Raw genomic sequence first — 20,036 nt, forward strand, 5'->3', positions numbered from 1 at the left:
TGTAAAGAGTTCTGTGTCATGTTAATGCTTGTCAGGTCATTGAACAGCCAATGAAACTTAACAGGTTTCTCCTTAGAATCCGATGATGCATAATAATACAATTACACGTCAGGTTCTTTCTAAAATTTCAGCAGTAACGTTTAAAGCCCCTTACTCCTCTTTTTCTTAATTCATCAGTATCAAAATCTAGCAGACATGTTGGACTTCCGTAGTACAGCCTCCCAACCAGGGATAAGTGAGTTAGATATTCCTCACATAGAAGCAATTGCCTTGCAGACCTTTCATTTGCAAGGAAAAACTGAACAGACCTAGAGACATACATGTGTAAAAAACTACCAAACTACAGGGAGGTAAATGCAAAAATAGAAAAAAACTTTTTCAGAATAAATACCCATAAATTGAAAAGCAAAGTAAAACAAAGTCTGCTCATATGAATTTTACACAAAACATCTAAAAGTAATGAACATTTTAGTGAAATGTATGCAAAAGGTACCCCTAAAAAGCAATTCAGAGACCAGCACCTGAAAATGTTAACAAATAAGTAGGCTCTAAGAGCTGCCAAAGAGAAAAATGTTGAAGGACGTAAAAGAAATGCCTTAAAAGGGAAGGCAAAAAAAGGATAAAAGCACACCAATCACTGAATTCAGGGGCTGAATTCTGAATTTTTTCAGGGTTGCTCTGGGCATCACTTTCCTGTATAACTAATTAAAAGCTCCTTTTGAAATTTTTACAGTCTTTTAGATTGGGTCCAAGAAACATACTTTTTAAATATCAGTTCTGATCATAGTGAATATTAATTTCACTATTTATTTTTCTAAGCTATTGGGCATAAATTAGTATAAATCTATTAACTTTCATGTAGACATGTATGAAAAATATTAGGAAGTCTTTTCTTTTAAATTACATGAAATACCAGTGAAGAATAATATCTGATAATAGATTTTATTATAATTCTGTTTATTTAATTGTATGTATATAAACTTTCATAAACATAGTTCATTATGAGTTTTAGGACCCCACTCATGTAGTTCTATAAACTATTTTTAAACAGATGTTCTAGGGACGCCTGGGTGGCTCAGTTGGTTGAGCATCTGACTCTTAATCTCAGCTCAGGTCTTGATCACAGGATCATGAGTTCAAGCCCCACACTGGGCTCCGTGCTGGGTGTGGAGCCTACTAAAAACAAACAAAACAAAAAACAGTTGTTCTATGTAGAAAAATCAATGGTTCATTGTCTGGCTGCTTCCATTTTGGCTAACGTTTTTTGATTTTGAAATTAGTGTGAGGGAGGAAAAATAATTTTCCCTCTATCCTTCTGAGTTCTTAGCTGAGACCCCTATAGTAAAAGACAGATTAACAAGAGAAAAACAAACAGAAGTTTATTAACATGTATACCTCTTGAATACATGGGGGATACCCAAAGAAAAATGAGTAACTCTCTGAGGAGGGAGATTAGGGGTAATATATTCTGCTCCTCTTCATTAGTAACCCAAACTGTTTTGAAGTGCTTAATGGGAGCCCATGGCATTTGACTTGCTTTTGCTTTTGCACACAGGTGCACCCTGAGCGTGACGCTGGAGCAGGCCATCATCCTGGCCCGAAGCCACGGGCTGCCTCCTCGCTACATCATGCAGGCCACAGATGTGATGCGGAAGCAGGTAAGTCTCACGCACCGTGTACGGACTGTTTCACAGGGCCTGGATTTGAAGCTTCCTTTTAATCAGGATATATCAGGTTTAATTGGAGTAATGAGCATTCATCAGGTGTCTCACGGGTGCCTGGGTGTGAGGGACAGTTTTCCAGGCTCAGAGGGTAAGCGTGGACAGGAAACACTCCCAGGGATGAAGGCACTACAGGCATCTATATGAGGGCTCTCCGAGAAATTGAGCCAAGCTACAAAAAGAGATGTCTAAAGGGATAACCTGAAGGAGGAAAGGGGTTGGACAGGCATATCGGGCAGGAGTGGATTTGGGGCTTACGTAAAGGACGAGGTCAAGGGATGCATGGCATTTTGGGGGCATTGCAGGTGATTTACTAAGGCTCTGGGAATACATTGAGGAAGGGGTTGGAGACAAGGAAGAGGGCAGAATTGAGGGCCCTGCTTGCTCCTGGAGCTCCCAAAGGGAATGCCAAGCCATGCTAAGAAACTTGTGCATTATTCTGAAGATAAAGCACATACCTCAGATTTTCCTTCAGAGGATGAATAGCAATCTTAGGAATGTCTTTAGGTCACTGAAGTATTTTTAAGTGGGAATATACTTTTCTTTTTTTTTTTTTTAAATGTTTTATTTATTTATTCATGAGAGTCAGAGAGAGAGAGAGAGAGAGAGAGAGGCAGAGGCAGAGGGAGAAGTAGGCTCCCCACCTAGCAGGGAGCCCGATGCGGGACTCGATCCAGGACCCTGGGATCATGACCTGAGCCGAAGGCAGACGCTTAACCATCTGAGCCACCCAGGCGCCCGGGAATATACTTTTCTTATCAAGAGAAGGAACTTTTGGATATAATACCCAATGGTATTTTAAATGTCACAGTTTGGTTTTTAACTCTTAAAATTCTTTTAAAAGATAAGAAAAATGCACTAACCTCTAATTTGTCGATTATTCGGAAAATGTACTTAATCTAATAGAAAAGACACAACTTGGGCGCCTGGGTGGCTCAGTTGGTTAAGCGACTGCCTTCGGCTCAGGTCATGATCCTGGAGTCCCTGGATTGAGTCCCACATCGGGCTCCCTGCTCGGCAGGGAGTCTGCTTTGCCCTCTGACCCTATCCCCTCTCATGTGTTCTCATCTCATTCTCTCTCTCTCAAATAAATAAATAAATAATCTTAAAAAAAAAAAGAAAAAGAAAAGACACAACTTAGTAGAAACACAAAATAAGTTGGAAAAGATCAATTTTATATTTTCTTCTGCCACATTTTCTCAGGGTTACCACAGAAAATTGATTTAACAAGTCTCTCTACATGCTCACTTGGTTTGAATTGCCCAGTGTTAGTGAGTGACTTAGTTTGTTTTTGTTTTTGTTTTTTTAAGATTTATTTATTTATTTTAGAGAAAGAGAAGGAGAGCACACGGAGGGAGGGGCCAAGGGGGAAGGAGAGAGAGTCTCAGGCAGACACCCCGCTGAGCTCAAGCCCGATTCAGTTCAACTTGGGGCCCATCCCACAACCCTGAGATCAGGATCTGAGCTGAAACCAAGAGATGCTTAACCAGCTGTGCCACCTAGGCACCCCAAGTGACTTAGTTTTCAAGATACGCTTTGGTAGTTAAAACTGCTTTGTTTACTCAAGAGTTAGCGTATAACTCTTACACAAACATACAAATCCCTGTGGGTTTGCTCCCAAGATGATACTACAGAATGTCAAAAAAAAAAAAAATCCATGGAAGCAGTCATGAGGCTGGCACCAGTTTGGGGTCTGCAATTCAGAAATAAGGTGCAACAAGTAGAGCTACATTGGAGCTTCAGGCTGGGAACCTTGGGGCTGGAGACTAAAAACCAAGATCTCACAAGGTCCAGGAGGGATTTGCTAAGTAAAGGTTAGATCCACAAGAAGCACAGGACGTACTATGGGTCAGCTGGAAAAGGGCAAATACAGATGCAAATGCCAGCAGATTTTGGAACGATTTTTTGGCTGGATATACAAATTTGGTTTTAAAAGATAGATCAAGGTAAACTTGTGATTATCCATATCAGGGTTGGGTTTGGTATGCCAAAAATACAGAAAGAGACTAAACATTCTGTTTCACTCTGTTGCTGTTAGAGTAAGTTTTCAATAAGACTTGAAGGAGCCATCTCAAAATTATAGTTTATGGCGAGACTAAGAGACTGTTATTAGTCTGTTTTAGAATACTCTAGTACAGGAATAATGATGGATTGGCTAGATATACAGTCATATTTTATGGACTTCAATAATCAAAACCTTTAAGTTCTCACAACTGAAAAAAGAGATCGATAAAATAGAGATGGGAAGTAAAAATCATATTATGTAAGCCTTAATGACTTGTTTAAGCAGTGCAAACCTTTCTGAGATACAATGTACATAATGATATTTACATATATTATTAATATATATTATTCTATATTTATAAAATATAACTTAAGTCAACTGAAGAGTTATGAAGTTTCTTATCAAATCATGGTTGATTTCTAAACTGCGCTGTTTTTCGTTATCACTTCTCCCTTCCGTATTTTTAAAATAAATACATTTAGAATAGGTAGCTTCCCTCCTTTGTTACTTGTTTCTCTGCTCCAAGTGGCTTGGAGACAAAGAGCTGGTTTCTGACTTCTTCATGAAAGGTCGGTCAGAGAGCCTGGGGCCCCTGTCTTTGGAGAAACTGGGCTAAACTGATGCACAGAGAGATTTTTGCAGTACTCCTTCTGTTGCTCATCCTCTCTCCAGGGTTCAGCTGGTACAGGTGGTGGGATTAGTGACTGGGATCCACTCTACAAGCCAACTCTCCCCTGCCTGTGATCTGAGTAGTTAGAACACAGGTGGGAATCAAAGATCTAACTCTTCTGTTCCCTTTGCCTGTCAGCCATTTAGATAAAACCCTCCAGAGACTGAATGGTTGGGATATTTGCCAGGTTAATAAATAAGATTCTCTAAGATCTTTAGTTTCCTTTTTAGGAAGAAGAAGCTCTTCAGCATGATTTATTCTTCTAGCTGCACTATTGTTTTCATGTACAGATTTTGTATACGTACTTTTCATAGACTTTTCGAATGCCCTGGTTGAGTTGTTGGAAGGAAAGCTGAAGGATAGGAGGAAGGGTCCCATGCTCCTTCTAATTTTTTGATAACGATCATCATAATCCTAGGCAGCACTTTGACATAACCAACGGATCTCATTAATAAAAGGCTTGAGGGAGAAGCTCTCATTGACATTAGAAACAAAGTTTTCTGTCCTGCAGATTAATCATTCCAAGTATTATTTGGTTGAAGCTGATCTCAAAAATGTTTTGACCTTTTTAATAAAACTGGAATCTCAAAGAATTCTGTCTCCTCACCTCCAATCTCAGGGCATTACACTGGGCACCAATATCAAAGACTAAGGAAGATGTGGTTCTTGCGCCATCTCATGATGGCCACGTGGGGGCAAATCATGGTGATACAGGCACCAACAGACGAGTGATAGACAACCTCAGTGTTTTAGGACAGAAGACAGGGAATAAATGAGTGATTAGACAGTGAGCCCCTCAATGGCTGGGACACTGAGTATATTTTGTTTTGGTGGCACAGGCAGAGAGTAGATGCTGAATGACGTGAGTGCAATGAATTAGTTCTAACTAGGATAACCAGGAAAAGGCTTCATGCCGCAAGTGGTAATATGATAGTAGCTTAATAGCATAGATTCTTGAGCCAAACAACCTCAGTTTGAATCCCAGGCCAGTGTTAACCATCTGTATCATTTGGGACAAGATTACAAGTCTCCCTGTTACTTAGTTTCCTCATTATGACAACAAAGATAATAATAGCACTTGCCCCATAGTGGTGTGAGGATTAAAGGAAGCAATATACTCAATGTACTTAAAACAGTACCTGATACAGTGAAGGACCAATTAATTATTGCCCAAGATGGTATTTGCTTTGAGCCTGGGGGGATAAATGGGATGTGGACAGTAGGAAAGATGAGAGAGAGGGTATTTAGGTAGAGGGAACAACATGAGCAAGGGTATAAAAGTGCAAGTATCGGGGCACCTGGGTGGTGTAGTCAGTTAGGCATCTGACTCTTGGTTTCAGCTCAGGTCATGATCTCAGGGTCATGAGATCATGCCCTGTATCAGGCTCTGCGCTTAGCGTGGTATCTGCTTCAGTTTCTCTCTCCATCTCCCTCTGTCCCTCCATGCATGTGCACTCTCTCTCCCTCTCTCTCTCTTTTTCTCTCAAATAAAGAAATCTTTTTTAAAAAAGTGCAAGTACCTGGCATTAGTTGAATTCACTGTGGAATATGCCAATAGTTGTGGTCAGCATGATAAGCATCAGTTTTATTTGCAACCTTTTAAGAAAGCAAAAGTCTTTCATTAGATTATTTAATGGAATATTATGAGACTAAAGACAAAAAGAATTATACATAAATACTATAGTAAATCTGTTTCTCACAGGGATATGATTCAGAAATTATAAAACTAGCTTATGTGTATACTAGACTTGAATAGATAAGTAAATATATTGTAAATAATGAGAATAAAGTTTCTTTCTGTCAGAAAAAGAAGTTGAAAATAGGGAAACGGAGAAGGCTGTAATCCAGAATGAACCCTATGGCCTGGGATTGAATCAGAGGTAGCCGTTTGAACTGATGGACACACACAGAGATATACATAGACGTAGAAATAACTATAGATGTTTGAGTATGTTGGCATTAGTCAACTAGCCTGTCTCCTGAGAAGACCTAGAAGCAGTTACATGCCCGTAGTAGCAATGAGTGTACCCAGTGTCCAGATCTTGGGTTCTAAATATAATTCTCCATTAAAAAGAACCAAGGGTCCTTGGAGAGGTGGTTAATTTCCAGTTGAGATGGAGAAGATGAGCCTAGAACATCTTGAGGTACCAAAAAATAAACAAGTATTCAAAAATGATTGTGATTCTTTCAGGAGGACATGAGAAGCCACCTGAAGGTGTTCCTAGCAGCCAATCTGGAACAATTTTAACAACAACAACAAATTACTAATAATAGAAATATTGGATAATAACTCAGAATAAAATAAATATGCATAAATACATACTGATTTAAATAAATGCTTGAATAAATAGATAATGGATTTGGGGAGAAGGGATAACTCTTACTTATAGAAGCATTCCTTCCTAAATGCTACAGTATCATTTTTGCAGACAAGATACACCAATGGAGGCTAAAATCAGTGAGCAAAAGTTTGAAGAGAAACAATGTATGTGCATAGTCTCATAGTATCTTCCCCAACATAATTATTAACTACAAAAAGAAAAGTAGAAACTTTACAGTGGAAAAATCTGGCAGACACCACTTGAACCAAGTGATGAAAGTTCATGGCACCGATGATAAGACGTAGAGACATCATGTAACGGTCAATGTCAGTGATCTCATGCACCGAGAAAGCACAAAATGCATGTCCTCTATCTAATCATGAGGGAAGATCTGACAAACCCAAATTGAGAAACATTCTGCAAAATAATGACCAGTACTCCTCAAAAATATTAAGGTCATGAAAGACAAAGAGAAACTGAGGAAGTGCTATGGATCAGAGGACCAAGGAGACAAGAAAACGAAATGCAGTAGGGGATCCTGGATTGGATCCTGGAATACAAAGGGGACACAAGTGTGGGAAATGGTGAAATTTGAATAAGACTTGCAGCATCGTACTAAGGTTGTTTCCCTGGTTTTGGTCATCATACTGTAGGGTAAGTGTTAGAGGGAGGTTACATAGCTGGGTATGTGAACTCTCTGTTCTGCTTTTATAACTTTTCTCTAAGTCGAAAAGTACTACAAAATAAAGAGTTATTGTTTAATTGTGATTCCTAAATTCCTTCCCATCTGTCTTTCTGCCACCCCCACCCCTTTTCCCTATTTGCTTTCCTTTATTTGGTCTAACTTGAGAAAATAGGTTTTGTTTTCCTTTCTTCCTTTTCTCCTTTTCTTTCTCCCCTTCCCACAGCTCAGAAATTTGGTAGCAGGAGAGAGAGTTTCAGAGGTTTTTTTTAAACCACTCTCCTTCATCTATTCTCAGCCCCAAACCCTGGTGTTTGGTTCTTTGTAGTAACTAATTCCCATTAGGAACTGAGCAATGATTATAGCATCATTCATGAACTTGGCAGGTTGTGAAGACTTTTTCATGGCTAAAGTACATTGTCTTTGGACTCTAAACTTCGTAACAGAATTCTTACATTTCAGAGAGCCACATGTCCATGCCTTGTCCAGAAATTGCTTTAGAACTATTTAAGAAAATATTTTCTTGATAAATACTATGAAGTTTAAAATAGCTAATTATTCAGCTAAGGACAAAACAGGTGCATGAGTGCGATAGAACTGTGATTTCTGTTCCCCAAAAGTGGGGACACAGCAGGTATTTGTAGCCTGCTTATTTCTTATTTTCAACATCTAAAGTATTGCTTGCTTCTAGGAATAAATTTAAATTTATTTTGAATGATTCGGATGGCTACTGAAATAAATATCAATCCTTTGGAACGATATATCAGCATATTTTGATTCTTAAAAGCATTAGTTATGAAAATGCTCAGATGATTTCTCTCTTCTGCTTCATCTAGTCTCTCTTGACATTAAATACATTGTGGGAATAAATACTCTGCTCTCAAATGTTAATGGTATGTTAAATAATTGCTAATACAATGTAAAGCTAAAAAATGATCTTCTCTATTCTTTCAGGGAGCAAGAGTTCAGAACACAGCAAAGAATTTGGGAATCAGAGACCGAACCCCACAGTCTGCTCCAAGGTAAGTGACTCCCCAGGTCTGCTCTTTTGCAAAGGGCTGGCCACCATTTCCCAGGCAGGGTCACTCACAGCTTACACACCTGCCCCAGCACATGCCTAGTGTAGTACCGATTGTAAGCATGCAAATTGGCCTCGTAAACACTCCGTAGCTAAATGTGACTAGGCATAAATGGTCTCTGAATTCAACGGAATTTTAGGGGAAGCAAACTGAGAGGTAATAGAAGTCTTGACAGTATTCTGTTTTGCAGTCTACATAGGTGCTACTGAAATTTGTATTCCAACTGTACTGAACCAACACAATGCCATTTTCATTTCTATTTCTATGCCTGCGCATGCCGTTACCTTGGGCATGATTGCTTTTCCCATCTGTGTCTGTATGAAAAACTCCTACTTAACCACAAAACCCAACTTAGATGTCCTTTTCTCTTCAACGTCTTGGCTGAATTTTCTTCCTCTTTGTGCTCCCTTATCATCTTGTATTGGTCTGTTATAGCCCTTATCATATTGTGTTACAAAATATTATTCCATGACTCCTTGCCCAACCTGAATATGAATTCTTTGGAGGCAGCGAATATGTTTTTTTTTTATTTTATTCCTTGCTCATCATAGTGCTATATAGTAGACATTGAATATTGGCTTTCAAGAATGTATGAATAAATAAATGAATGAATGAGCTTTTTCTTTGTGATCATGCCAGATATTCCCAGTTCACATATCATCAAAAGAAGGGACTCTAATCCACCTTTGGAATAAATGAACATGGGAACAACCATCAAAGAAATGTTCATTTCATTTCTCCGGTGGCATTAGGGTAGGCAGCCATCTCTCTTGAAGTGGGGCAATATTAAATGATTTCTTTTACATTTGATTGTTTTTATACAGTTGGCATTTTAACAAAAAGTATCCTCCTCCAAGCACCGTCACAGACAAGACACTCTTTGTTTCTGTTTACAAAGCAGTTACCAGAGTGAGAATGATGACTGCAGCATTTATGAAGTTATATTTCATTCTAAAAAAAGTATGTGGGTAATGGAAGTACTTTCCAAAGGGAAAACACATTTTCCCCCTGACAATGGATGGAGCCCTCGTGTTCTAAGTGTGTTTATTTTTAGTTCTGACTTCTGACTCTATTTAATCTTCAGGTCTTATTAATGTTATCTTTCATAGTTGATTAGGTTAGAAAGACCTTCTGTTGCTAAAGAATCATTTCACATAGGCATTCTCTCTCTAACACCTTGAGCAGACATGGTATATTTGGATAACAGACCCAGTGAAGTGTTAAAATCCCAATAAGAAAACAAGATAATGGCTTAGCAAGGTCTTCTTAGCTAGAGCTTATAAACACTAATAAACAGTGGGGTTAAGATAAGACTTCAGCGTCCTGATCAATAAACCAGTACGCAAGCTGAATACAAGAAAAGAACCCGATGAACTCACTTTTTTCTTTATTGGGTTGTGTTTTAAAACACTTGAACTGAGACATAATAAAATGTGCCAGCTGTAGAGTTGACATTTTTTACGAGAGAGTAACAATCCCAAGGGAGAAATTGAGAGTAATTTTTAAATTTAGTTTTATGTATTCTTTCACTCGTTCTACAAATATTTATTGAGGACTTAAGAAATGCACAGCACCCTGCTATGCCCCATGGAGAACATAAACACGAGATAGAAACAATTCCAGCCCTTAAGGACCTTTCAGGCAAAGAAATGAGATGACAAAACATAACTGGAAGAAAAGGCAGAATGTGAGAAGCACTCTATGAGGTGGTGTAGAGACAGTGCCGAGGGCCCAGAGGGCCAGAGATAGCTGAGAACCAGGATTCCTGCCCAAAGACAGCAAACTGAAGAACAAATTTGGCTCTCAAGAACAGGCCACCCATAGACAAGTCTGGGGTAATGTTTCTGGAAATATCTTTATGGAGGAGATAGAGTTTGCTATCTCTGCCTGAGATAATATTTGGTTAAAATCCCTTACCAATCTCTCCCATAGTTTTCCTTTCCCCATTCACTGTCTTTCACTACTTAAAATTCACCTCAGCAGACAGTATGTTGAATTTCTGCCATATGTTTGTAGATGTCAGACACTGTTAAAAGCTAGAAATAAAGACTTGGTCCCTTCCACTAGTCAATGGGGTGCAGTGGAGAGACAATTGAATAAAATGAGAACAGTATCCAAAATGTAAGTACTGGGTCAGACATAGGCACAGATTGCCATGAGAACAAAGAGAAGGGGCGCAAAAGTCAGCCTAAGGACAGAGAGGGGAGGCTGCAGAGTGTTCTTGGCCCAATCGTTCCTCCCAATCGGCATGGAATAGATGTCCTCCACAGCTGATGCAATCACACCCACGCCTGGAGAGCACATCTCACTCCCGAAACTATACCAGGTCTCTATGACTGGTGGTTGAATGTGATTTAAGAATGATAAAAGGTGAGGCTGGAGGCATAGGCAGGGGCTGGATCAGGAAGAGATGTGTATGGGATACTGAAGAGCTCTGATTTCATTTGAAGACACTAGGGAGGTATTAAAATGCAGTCTTCCTGTCTGGAAGATTTAAAATTTCAAATTTATCTCTGGCATCATTAAGAAGATCCGTTTGAGGACAGCAAAGACTGAAGGCAGGAGCCTGAGAGGAGATTGTCATGGTATTGAGGAAGAAAAGGAGAGATGGTTCAAGAGATATTTAGGAGACAGAATTAAGTCTTTGGACACTAATTGGATGAAGGAGGTTAGGGAAAAGGAAGATTCTAGAAGGACCACCAAATCTTTGGTTTGGATGACAAGGGGCAAATGGTTCTAGTCACTGAGAAAAATAAGCATGTGTAGGGAAAAGAGGATGAGCTCATCTCAGTAATATCGGGACTGAGGATCAATGGGACACCTACGTGGAGATGCCTTTGTAAGCAGTACAAACCATGGTCTTCCCCTCACCTTCATGTGCTGCGTCTTCAGAGGAATAAACTTAATCTTCATCAAGAACCAAATATTACATTTTAGATGTAATGACACACTGGTCTTATTTTCTATTGTGTCACAAAACCTGGAAACCACTGTGCTAGGAAAGCTTGATTTTCTTTATTTGCTTAATTGTGAAGCAGCATACTGTGGTGGTTACAAGTGAAAAACACGGTTTTGAGTCCCAGCTCCTGCTTGTGGCCTTATTTAGCCAGGTTATTTATTTTCTCTGAGACCGTTTTCTCATCTGTAAGATAGGGAGAATTGCCTTGGGACAGATGATTATTGACGCTCTAGCCTTCAAAAGAGGCATTTGCTTTGTGGTCTCCCTCAACACAGCTTTTATTTATGCCATGTAGAAAGATGAAGGGCATGATCTATAGATTGAAGTTTGAAAGTTCTACTTCCAGCAGATGGGGATTGGGCTGGAAATACCAGCTCAAAGATGGCTGCCAGAGCCCAAACAGGCAAAGAAGAAAATGGAGCCAGGAACAAACCTTTTCATACAGGGGCATGGGTGTGCCTGAGTGGAATGAGAAGACAAGGGTCCTAAAATGTTGGGCAAAACCAGGCCTCCCATTACCTAACAGTTTAGCTGCCAGAGAAACAAATGCCTCAGTGCAGGGTAAAAGTCCAACTCTTAACTATTACATTTTGCTTCCCAACTTCGTCTGCCTGTTCTAAATTCCCCAAGCCCCACAATCTCCATTATAAATGTGTCTGAACTGAAATAACCCTGAGTCACTTCCAAGAAGCCTCACAGAAGCTGAATCTGCCCAGCTCTGCAGTACCCACAGCTATTATTTCATTAGGTGATCACAGGGAGTAGCCTTTTTGCCAATTTGCAAGGCAGACATTTCAAAGACTCGTCTACCCAGTGGCATTAGCTCCATTATGTGGAAACATACAATGCAAGGTAATGGACTGTCATGGCGCAGCCCAGATCTCACGGGGTAGGACAGTCGCCACTCAGCTTACTGTTTCTGTTCTACCTGAGTAAGGCCACTGTCTTTCCACCCATTAGGCAGCGCTATCAGGGAAATGAAAGGATAGAAATTAAAGAGGAAAAGAACTTTCCGATCATTCTATTATTCTGGCACTGGGAATGCATTTTGAAGCAATACCATATTTTTCAACTGCAAAGGCAGCTTTCAACTATTTCAGCTCAATTTAATGTATTCTTTTCTCCGGGAAGGGTGAAATAAACTCTTCTGATGTGAGATGTCCTTATTTCAGTATTCATTTTCTTCCATGGAGATGACATGTAGAGCATTAAGCACCTTTCAGACTTGAAATAACATTTTGCAAATCTCCAAAGGGCAGTAACTTTTTCTGTGTGTTTCCAGACTAGGAGAGTTTATTTTGTTAACTAGGTTTCTAACTCAATATTCGCCCTTTTTCAGTCTTTTCCCCCATTTGATTTAGAATTAGCATGGGATTAAATGTGGAAGGAAGAGGAAACATAATTTGCTGAGTTTGTCAACAACTCATGTAAACTTTGTCCGATTTCATCTATAAAAGAAGTGAATCACCACAGCTACCCCTGAGTTTGGAGTACTTTTTAAAAGGAGCAAAGTTGACACCTGTACGTAAGATGTTTAGATCACAGACGAAGCTCTGAAGTAGGGTCAGCATGGCCATGGAACTATAGGACTGGGAATGTCTGTAGTCTGACACCTGGTCAGCTTAGTCAGCTGATCTTCACTCAGCCTGTGCCTTCCATATAGGTTTGCCCTGTCTGGTCACTGGCTGTTATGTTCTCCTTCATTTCATTCTGGAGCTAGGATATAACCATTCAGGAGAATGTGGAGCCCTGGAGCTTATACAATCCTCCTTCAGTCCCCCACCCCTTGCCTTAATGCTAAATGACCTCAAACATCTAGATCTGGGATGCCAAGAGGGAGCACTTCCAGGCATCTCCACCAGCTCAAGTAGATGCCTTGACCCACTTGAATCTCCACCTGATTCTGCTGACAGGTGAGAGGAAAGATGAGCAGAGCTGGGCAGGTATTCCTCAGGAAATACCAGATAATTGTGCCTGGGAGTCAGGCCTCAGGACTCTGCCACATCAGCCCTATTTGTAACTGACTGCACCGAAGAGATGGTACAAAGTGAAGCAACTTTCGAAAACAGGTCAGAAAGCCAGCAGACCCCTCTGAGCAGGTGCTGTTTTGCTACAAATTCATCGTGATAGATAAGATGGTAATTAGCATAATAATATCATCTCCTAGAATTCAGAGAATCGATTTTGCTGCCAGCAAGGTGAGCAGTCGGGGTTGGCAGCCCAGAGCAGAAGCAGCTGGTGTGGAAAAGGCATCACTAGTCCTCTAGAGCAGCAAAGAGACATTGGTGTTTTCTGAATAATAGGACCGAGGTTTTGGAGTTTGCTAATTCATATGTGATGTTTAGTAAAATGGGCAATATGATCATGACTCCTGAGCCAGGAAATCGCTGTCGATATCCTTTTCCTACCGGTAACAACATCTCAGGTGATGGCAATGTGCCAGGCCCGTGTCCCACTCTTCCGTGCCTTTTCTAGGCTCTACAAGCTGTGTGAGCCACCTCCCCCCGCGGGAGAAGAATGAAGAGACTCCCCAAGGAACCAGGCAAGCAGAAGCTTCTGCTCACCACACAGAGGACATGCTGGCTACACATTCTCCATTCAAGAAATCAATTTTTTTTTTTTCTCTAAATCCTTCACCATGGAGTAACTAACCAGTGTTCAACCTGTATTTGGATATTTGTGCTGGCCACGGATCGGAGGTCATTCGGACAATTCGAAGCTTCACCAACTCATCTCTGTATGTATTGACACTCACTGTTCATTCTTAGGGTAAAATTCATCCCTGGAATTTATGAAAAAAAAAATCAGAGATAAAAAAATGAACCATTGTGCCCCCTCTCCCATTTATTCAAATTATTTTATTGTGTTTGTTTTCATCTTCTCTAAATGGGATCATGTAATCATGGCTGTTTCCACTTGAAGAAGCCTTTCACTGAGGACACCTGGACACACTTTCCAAATCCTCCCGCAGAAATGTTACAGACAGTAGAGGCTGGGTGCTGTCATAGGGATTCAGTCCCTCACCTCTATCAGAGAAGGTAGCTCATGTGTGAAAGGTGAAGAGCATGCTCTACTTTTTCTCCTGAGGGTTTATTTCTCTGTAGAAGAGAAGAGAACTGATGGAGGCTTCTACCAAGACTTTCTTCCATCCCCTTCTAGGTATCCTTTGTGCTTGTGGACAGTTCCAGCAGCCAGGTGCTGTCACTGGCTTCCCTTGGGCCGTGTGCACTGGGGCTGGGCCGCAGGTGGCCAGGGGTGGGCAGCGGTGGAGATCAGAGAGGTACAGGAGGGGAGAGAGGGGTAAAGGAGGAAACGTAAGCCCATTTAAAAATTTAACCTCTGACTTAGAAAGACACCTAAAATTTTTACTTTTATGAAGGCTTTCATATGAGAACTGAGACTCGTAATAGAATATACCGTGCTGAGTATTTCTCTATCAAGGTTTGTGTATAACATATGAAAATAAAGCTTTATTTGTTGAACTTTACAAGGACTATTAAAGACTTTGATAACATATGGAAGCACAAGGTGAATTCTGTTTTCATTCTAAAGTATGTGTAATGCTTACCATCTCTATGTTGATAAAAGAACTTTGTTTGTTAGCATAATGAATATGGTCATACTGATTTTTGGGTCTTTAATTTTCAAAGCAGTTAAAATGCCCTTACTGTGATTGTGATAATTATATGGATTTAGGCTAATTTAGTATGTGAAATGCTTTTTATAACTGAAGTATACAGACCATTATTAAATTTTAATTTATGAAATTTGATAATGCTTTTCAAATGATTATTAAAAACCTTCATCACTAACAGTTGTGTACTGAAAAACAAAAAACCTGTGTTACATTATGTGTGAGGTATTCATATACTGGTCAAGCTGATAAAAATTGTTCTTTGGCACAGAAACACTTAAGATTTTTGCATTAAGTCCATATACATAATGAGACATAAAGAAACACACTCCAAAGTTTTCAAAGAAAAAGTTGAACACTTCAAATTTAGTGAAGATAGGACCTTAACACAAATACCTATATTGACGTGTAGGGATTTAACATTCTTGATATTATTAACAGCTGACCCTGAAGGTCCATGACATTAGTATTTTGTGAATTTCCCATACTGAAAAATTGATGACGTTCAATGCAGGCTAATGAGGGAGCAGAACTGATCAACTAGCAAGGATTTTTCATAATGTCATTACTATTTTCTAATCACCATTCTGGAAGCCTTATTTCTCATTAGAAGGATGAAGTGGTCACTTAAACGCTTCAGTCATACTTTGCTATGTTTCATGGGGGAAATTATCTGCTATTATGGTATGTATAAATTATAGCATATCTTTAAGGATCTAATCTCTATATAATAGGATGTGGTTAATATTTTAAGGGTTAAATGTAGTGTAAGTGTACCATCTATCAGAGTGCTTGGCACTTATTAAATGCTCAAAAGTTAGTAATGATTTATATTAGCATCAGTCACTGTCATTTTTTTCATAAAATAAAAATTGTAGCTAACATTTAAGTAATTACTGTGTGCCAAGCAATACCTCCAAGGGCTTTACCCCTGTTTTGTTGTTATTGCTCTACAAATCCTCACAGCGATTTGAGATGGTACTCTCTTCATCACCCCCATTTCACAGTTGAGGAACTGAAGCAAAGAAGAGCCCAGTGATTCTCCCAAGTTAGTCACATACATTGTGACTTCTTCATACATTACGCTGCTTCTCCTTATTAATAGAAGAACTGTTGTAATATTATTACCAGTTAGTTGTTAATAAAGCTGGAGTTATGTGACACTCGTTGCCATTAAATTATGCACTTTATATTGAAGGAAAAAATGAATGGAAACATGTAAAGTGTCTTTAATATGTGAAAATCCTAGGATTTCTTAGACATTTTACCATTCTGGATGCTCAGTTTTGAGGCAATGCAACGCTACTGCAATCTCAAAAAATAGATTCCTCATCATTGCAGATAAACAGTTTCAGATATGTTTTGAAATTCTGAAAAAGTATATCCTATAAAATTTGACTATGATTCCAAAACAGTGGCAACGATAAAAAATGTCCGATGAATGAATGAATAAAGACAAGACATTTAACCGGCCTTGAGTTTTTAGAATGGGTTTACCTAAATGTTCACATACTCCTCTACCTAACTGCTCACGTGCTCCTGTATAACTCCTTTAAACATTGCTAAAGCCTACCAGCAGTTCTTCCGAGTTCCGCGTTTGGACATTTGCCTCTCTTCCCCTAAAAGGGAAGGTCATGAGTAGAAAGTTTGGTTCTTAACATGGGATCTAACCCAAAAATAATTGCTAACCAGTAATCCATTGTCAATACATCTTAAGTATTCCATCATATCTTATAAAGTTATCTAATATTAAATATTACAAAACTTAATATAGTATTAACAGAATGAGCAATTTGAAGAGACTAGAATTTTATATCTATTTCCGTTACTGTTTAACAAGAAAGAAAGAAACAAAGAATTTCTGTACGAGTTTTACTTTATTGGTTATATAAAGTTGACTTTAGAAGGTAGGCTTTATTTTATGAACCAATATCCTAATCTTAGAAGTCTCACACTATTTTCTGTCTCTTTAAATCACATTCTTTCAGTGGCTTAGATTCCCTATGCATTCAGTGGTCACTCTTCTTGCAGCAACAATGTTTAATTTAAAAACGGGCTAATTTCATATGATATTATAATATATATGATATTGTAATGATACTGGTTCTGACTCTATTGATTTAAATTTTGTGATAGTTAACCTAAGTTCAGTATGAAATGAAATTATCCTTGGTACTAACTATTAAAGCCAAGATAATGAATAGGTAAAAAAAAAAAAAAATCCTGAGGGGCATATTAACTAATTTAAGAAAATAAACTATTTTGGGGGCACCTGGCTGGCTCAGTTGGTAAAGTATGTGACTCTTGACCTCGGGATTGTGAGTTCAAACCCCACGTTAGGTGTAGAGATTACTTTAAAAATAAAATCTTTAAAAAAAGAAAGAAAAACTATTTTCAGCCCTCTGTGCACATACAATTTTTAGGAAAAAAATAATATTTAAGGACGTGGAAGCATTTAGTTGAGAGTTAGGTACTCTAAGTATTTGAAAATAATGTATTTGTATTTAAAGTACTAAAGTATTCCTTGATTAGTTCATATAGATCTTTTCCTATGAATTAGGGCAGGTTACAAGGGCATATTTTTATTCACTTGTATTTAAAAAAAAAAAACATAATATTGAAGTTTAAAATAAATAACCCTACTTTAAGTCATTTTACTTTACATTTTACTTTTAAGGTTATTTTTAGATTTTCTTCACTAGTGGTATTTACTAATATGGAAACTAATATTTTGTATGTGATTAAATTGCTTCTGAATTTTTAGAAACTATGTTTAATTCTTAAAGACTCCTTTTTAAGTAAATTAACATACTAAATTATAGTTTAATTACTTTCCTGAAGCCAGTGGTAGTTATTTCATTAACGTGTGTGTGTGTGTGTGTGTGTGCATATACCTACACAATTCTTTTGAATATATACCTACACACACACACACACACATAAATAAACATGCATACCAATTTGCTGAATGAATTGTCAGTTGTTCTACTTCGGAATAAAGGCAAAAGCTTTTGAAATGGTCTAGAATGATCTGAAGTTTGATTAAGAAAAATATTCTGTACGCTATCAGATTTTTGAAGTTTTAGTGATAAGCCTCAGAAAAGTTTCACCCTACATGAGGCAGAAGAGGTGGGGGGAAGTTATGAGCGGAGTCTGGGCCAAGAATGGGCTCAGGGTAATTCCTTTTACATATAGTGGTCGCAGTCTTCCTAGGTGCTGTAATTCTGTAATTGTTATCACAGTTAGTCTTTGGTTTAAAAAATTTTTTTACTACTTCAAGCCTTTTGCTTTTAACAGTGATCTCAGCATTCATATCGCCACGTTGTGCACACATGGAAGATTGTAAAAGTATGGCCTATGCATTCTCTAGCTGTTGTTCCATAGACATATGGCCTTCTTCGCTCAGGATAGCTTGCTTTTCTCACTGAGAAGAGACATCTGAAGTCTACTAAGATAGATAGAGGTAGAGATACCTATATCTCTATATATGTTTCTGTATACATATATTTGCTACTTTTTGTTTCTGTGATAATACATTATTGAAATTACTTAGATTCTCATGTTTTAGATGAAGAGATGAAATATGGGGTTGTTCAATATATGGACTGTTCGTTCTACAGACATCAGATTTGTACACGGTAAGGCATACCTGGTAGGCCTTCTTCTGATCACTGACAGTAATGTCCTACTTAGTCTGGAGTCAGTTTAGCTAACTTGGCCATCCAGAAGAAGTAGCTGGTGAAGAATAGTTATTGAATTTTCAAATGATATTTCTACTAGAAATAGAAAGCTTTGGATAATTTTGTGTGCAAATAACAGAAGCAATGTCATCCATTCATGTATTCACTCCACAAATATGTTTGAGACTTTACTTTGTACAAGGCAGAGCCAGTGGGCCTCATTGATGTGTTGGGTGTGTTTGGTTCGAAAGCCTTCACAGTGTCTCTTTTGTGTTAATGGTCACTTGTGTCTTTTACTTGAAATGACACGATGTGTAATGCAAACCTATTCTAATACCTTGTAGGTATATATACTGTATGAAATCAAGAATACTAAGTTGGTAAAATGCTTTAGAAAACACATTTAAATTTGAGTATCTAATGCCTCAAGCAAATTTATTAGCATTTCAGGTGAATATATATTTTTGTAACTGCCAAGTAAATGAGTAGATCATAGCTTTTGCTTAAAAAATATTTTTATAAGTATTCAGTTGAGAGTTAGTTCCTTTATGTATTTGAATATAATTTACATTTCATTATTTTAAATAGTATTTTACTATCATTTTACTATTTTTAATAGTAAAATATCAATTTTGTTCTATAAATAGTAATTCTTTTGAATATATTCATATTTAACATTGTATAACACCCAAAATGTAATGATAAATTTCACCTGAGTGTGTTATTATAGGAGTCAGTTTTTCCTTTGTAAAAGACACATGTAACATAGTTTCAATCATTCAGTATTTTGTGAATGGTTAAAATGATCAAAGTGTATTATGTATTTTATATCATTTAATTTTGTCTGCATAAAAGACTAGAATAGTAGCATTGTATGATTAATGTCAATAATAATAAAGCAAAGTGTCGTAAGACCATTCCAGCTACTTTCCATTTAAATTTATATAACCAATTTCTATTATGTTCTCACCCATCTGGGAGACAAAAATCCATGAAACACAGATTTTCCCCCTTTAAGCACTCACAAGCCTCGATAGGAGAAACTTCATACACATATGAAACAAATCTACAAACATGAACCAAGGTAAGTTATAGAGACAGTAAGTGCTAGGAAGGGGACAGGAAAAGAAGTTTAATATGGGCCACAGCATAGGAAAGCTTCATGGGAGATACAAGACTTGGGCTGTTTCTAGAATTAACCAGCCAATCTTCCAAGATTTATTCAGTACATATTATGTATAAGCCCAAGTCCTAGTTGCTGAGGGTGTTATAAATGCACATAATT

At 38.1% G+C, this 20,036-nt stretch overlaps 1 protein-coding gene across 1 annotated transcript in view; it reads left to right on the top strand.

The window, feature by feature from the left end:
* LOC145720914 (phosphatidylinositol 3,4,5-trisphosphate-dependent Rac exchanger 2 protein-like) overlaps nt 1-19,668 on the top strand; it is an 80,051-nt gene extending 60,383 nt beyond the window's left edge. The window contains exons 5-7 of the mRNA XM_081816088.1: nt 1,556-1,658; nt 8,354-8,421; nt 13,913-19,668. Of these exons, the coding sequence (XP_081672214.1) occupies nt 1,556-1,658; nt 8,354-8,421; nt 13,913-13,958 (217 nt within the window). The 3' untranslated portion in view covers nt 13,959-19,668. The remainder of the gene's footprint in view (nt 1-1,555; nt 1,659-8,353; nt 8,422-13,912) is intronic.
* Nucleotides 19,669-20,036: the final 368 nt, after the last annotated feature.

This window comes from Leptonychotes weddellii, chromosome 4, assembly GCF_054177405.1.
Source record: "Leptonychotes weddellii isolate Sample4059 chromosome 4, ASM5417740v2, whole genome shotgun sequence".
NCBI lineage: Eukaryota > Metazoa > Chordata > Mammalia > Carnivora > Phocidae > Leptonychotes > Leptonychotes weddellii.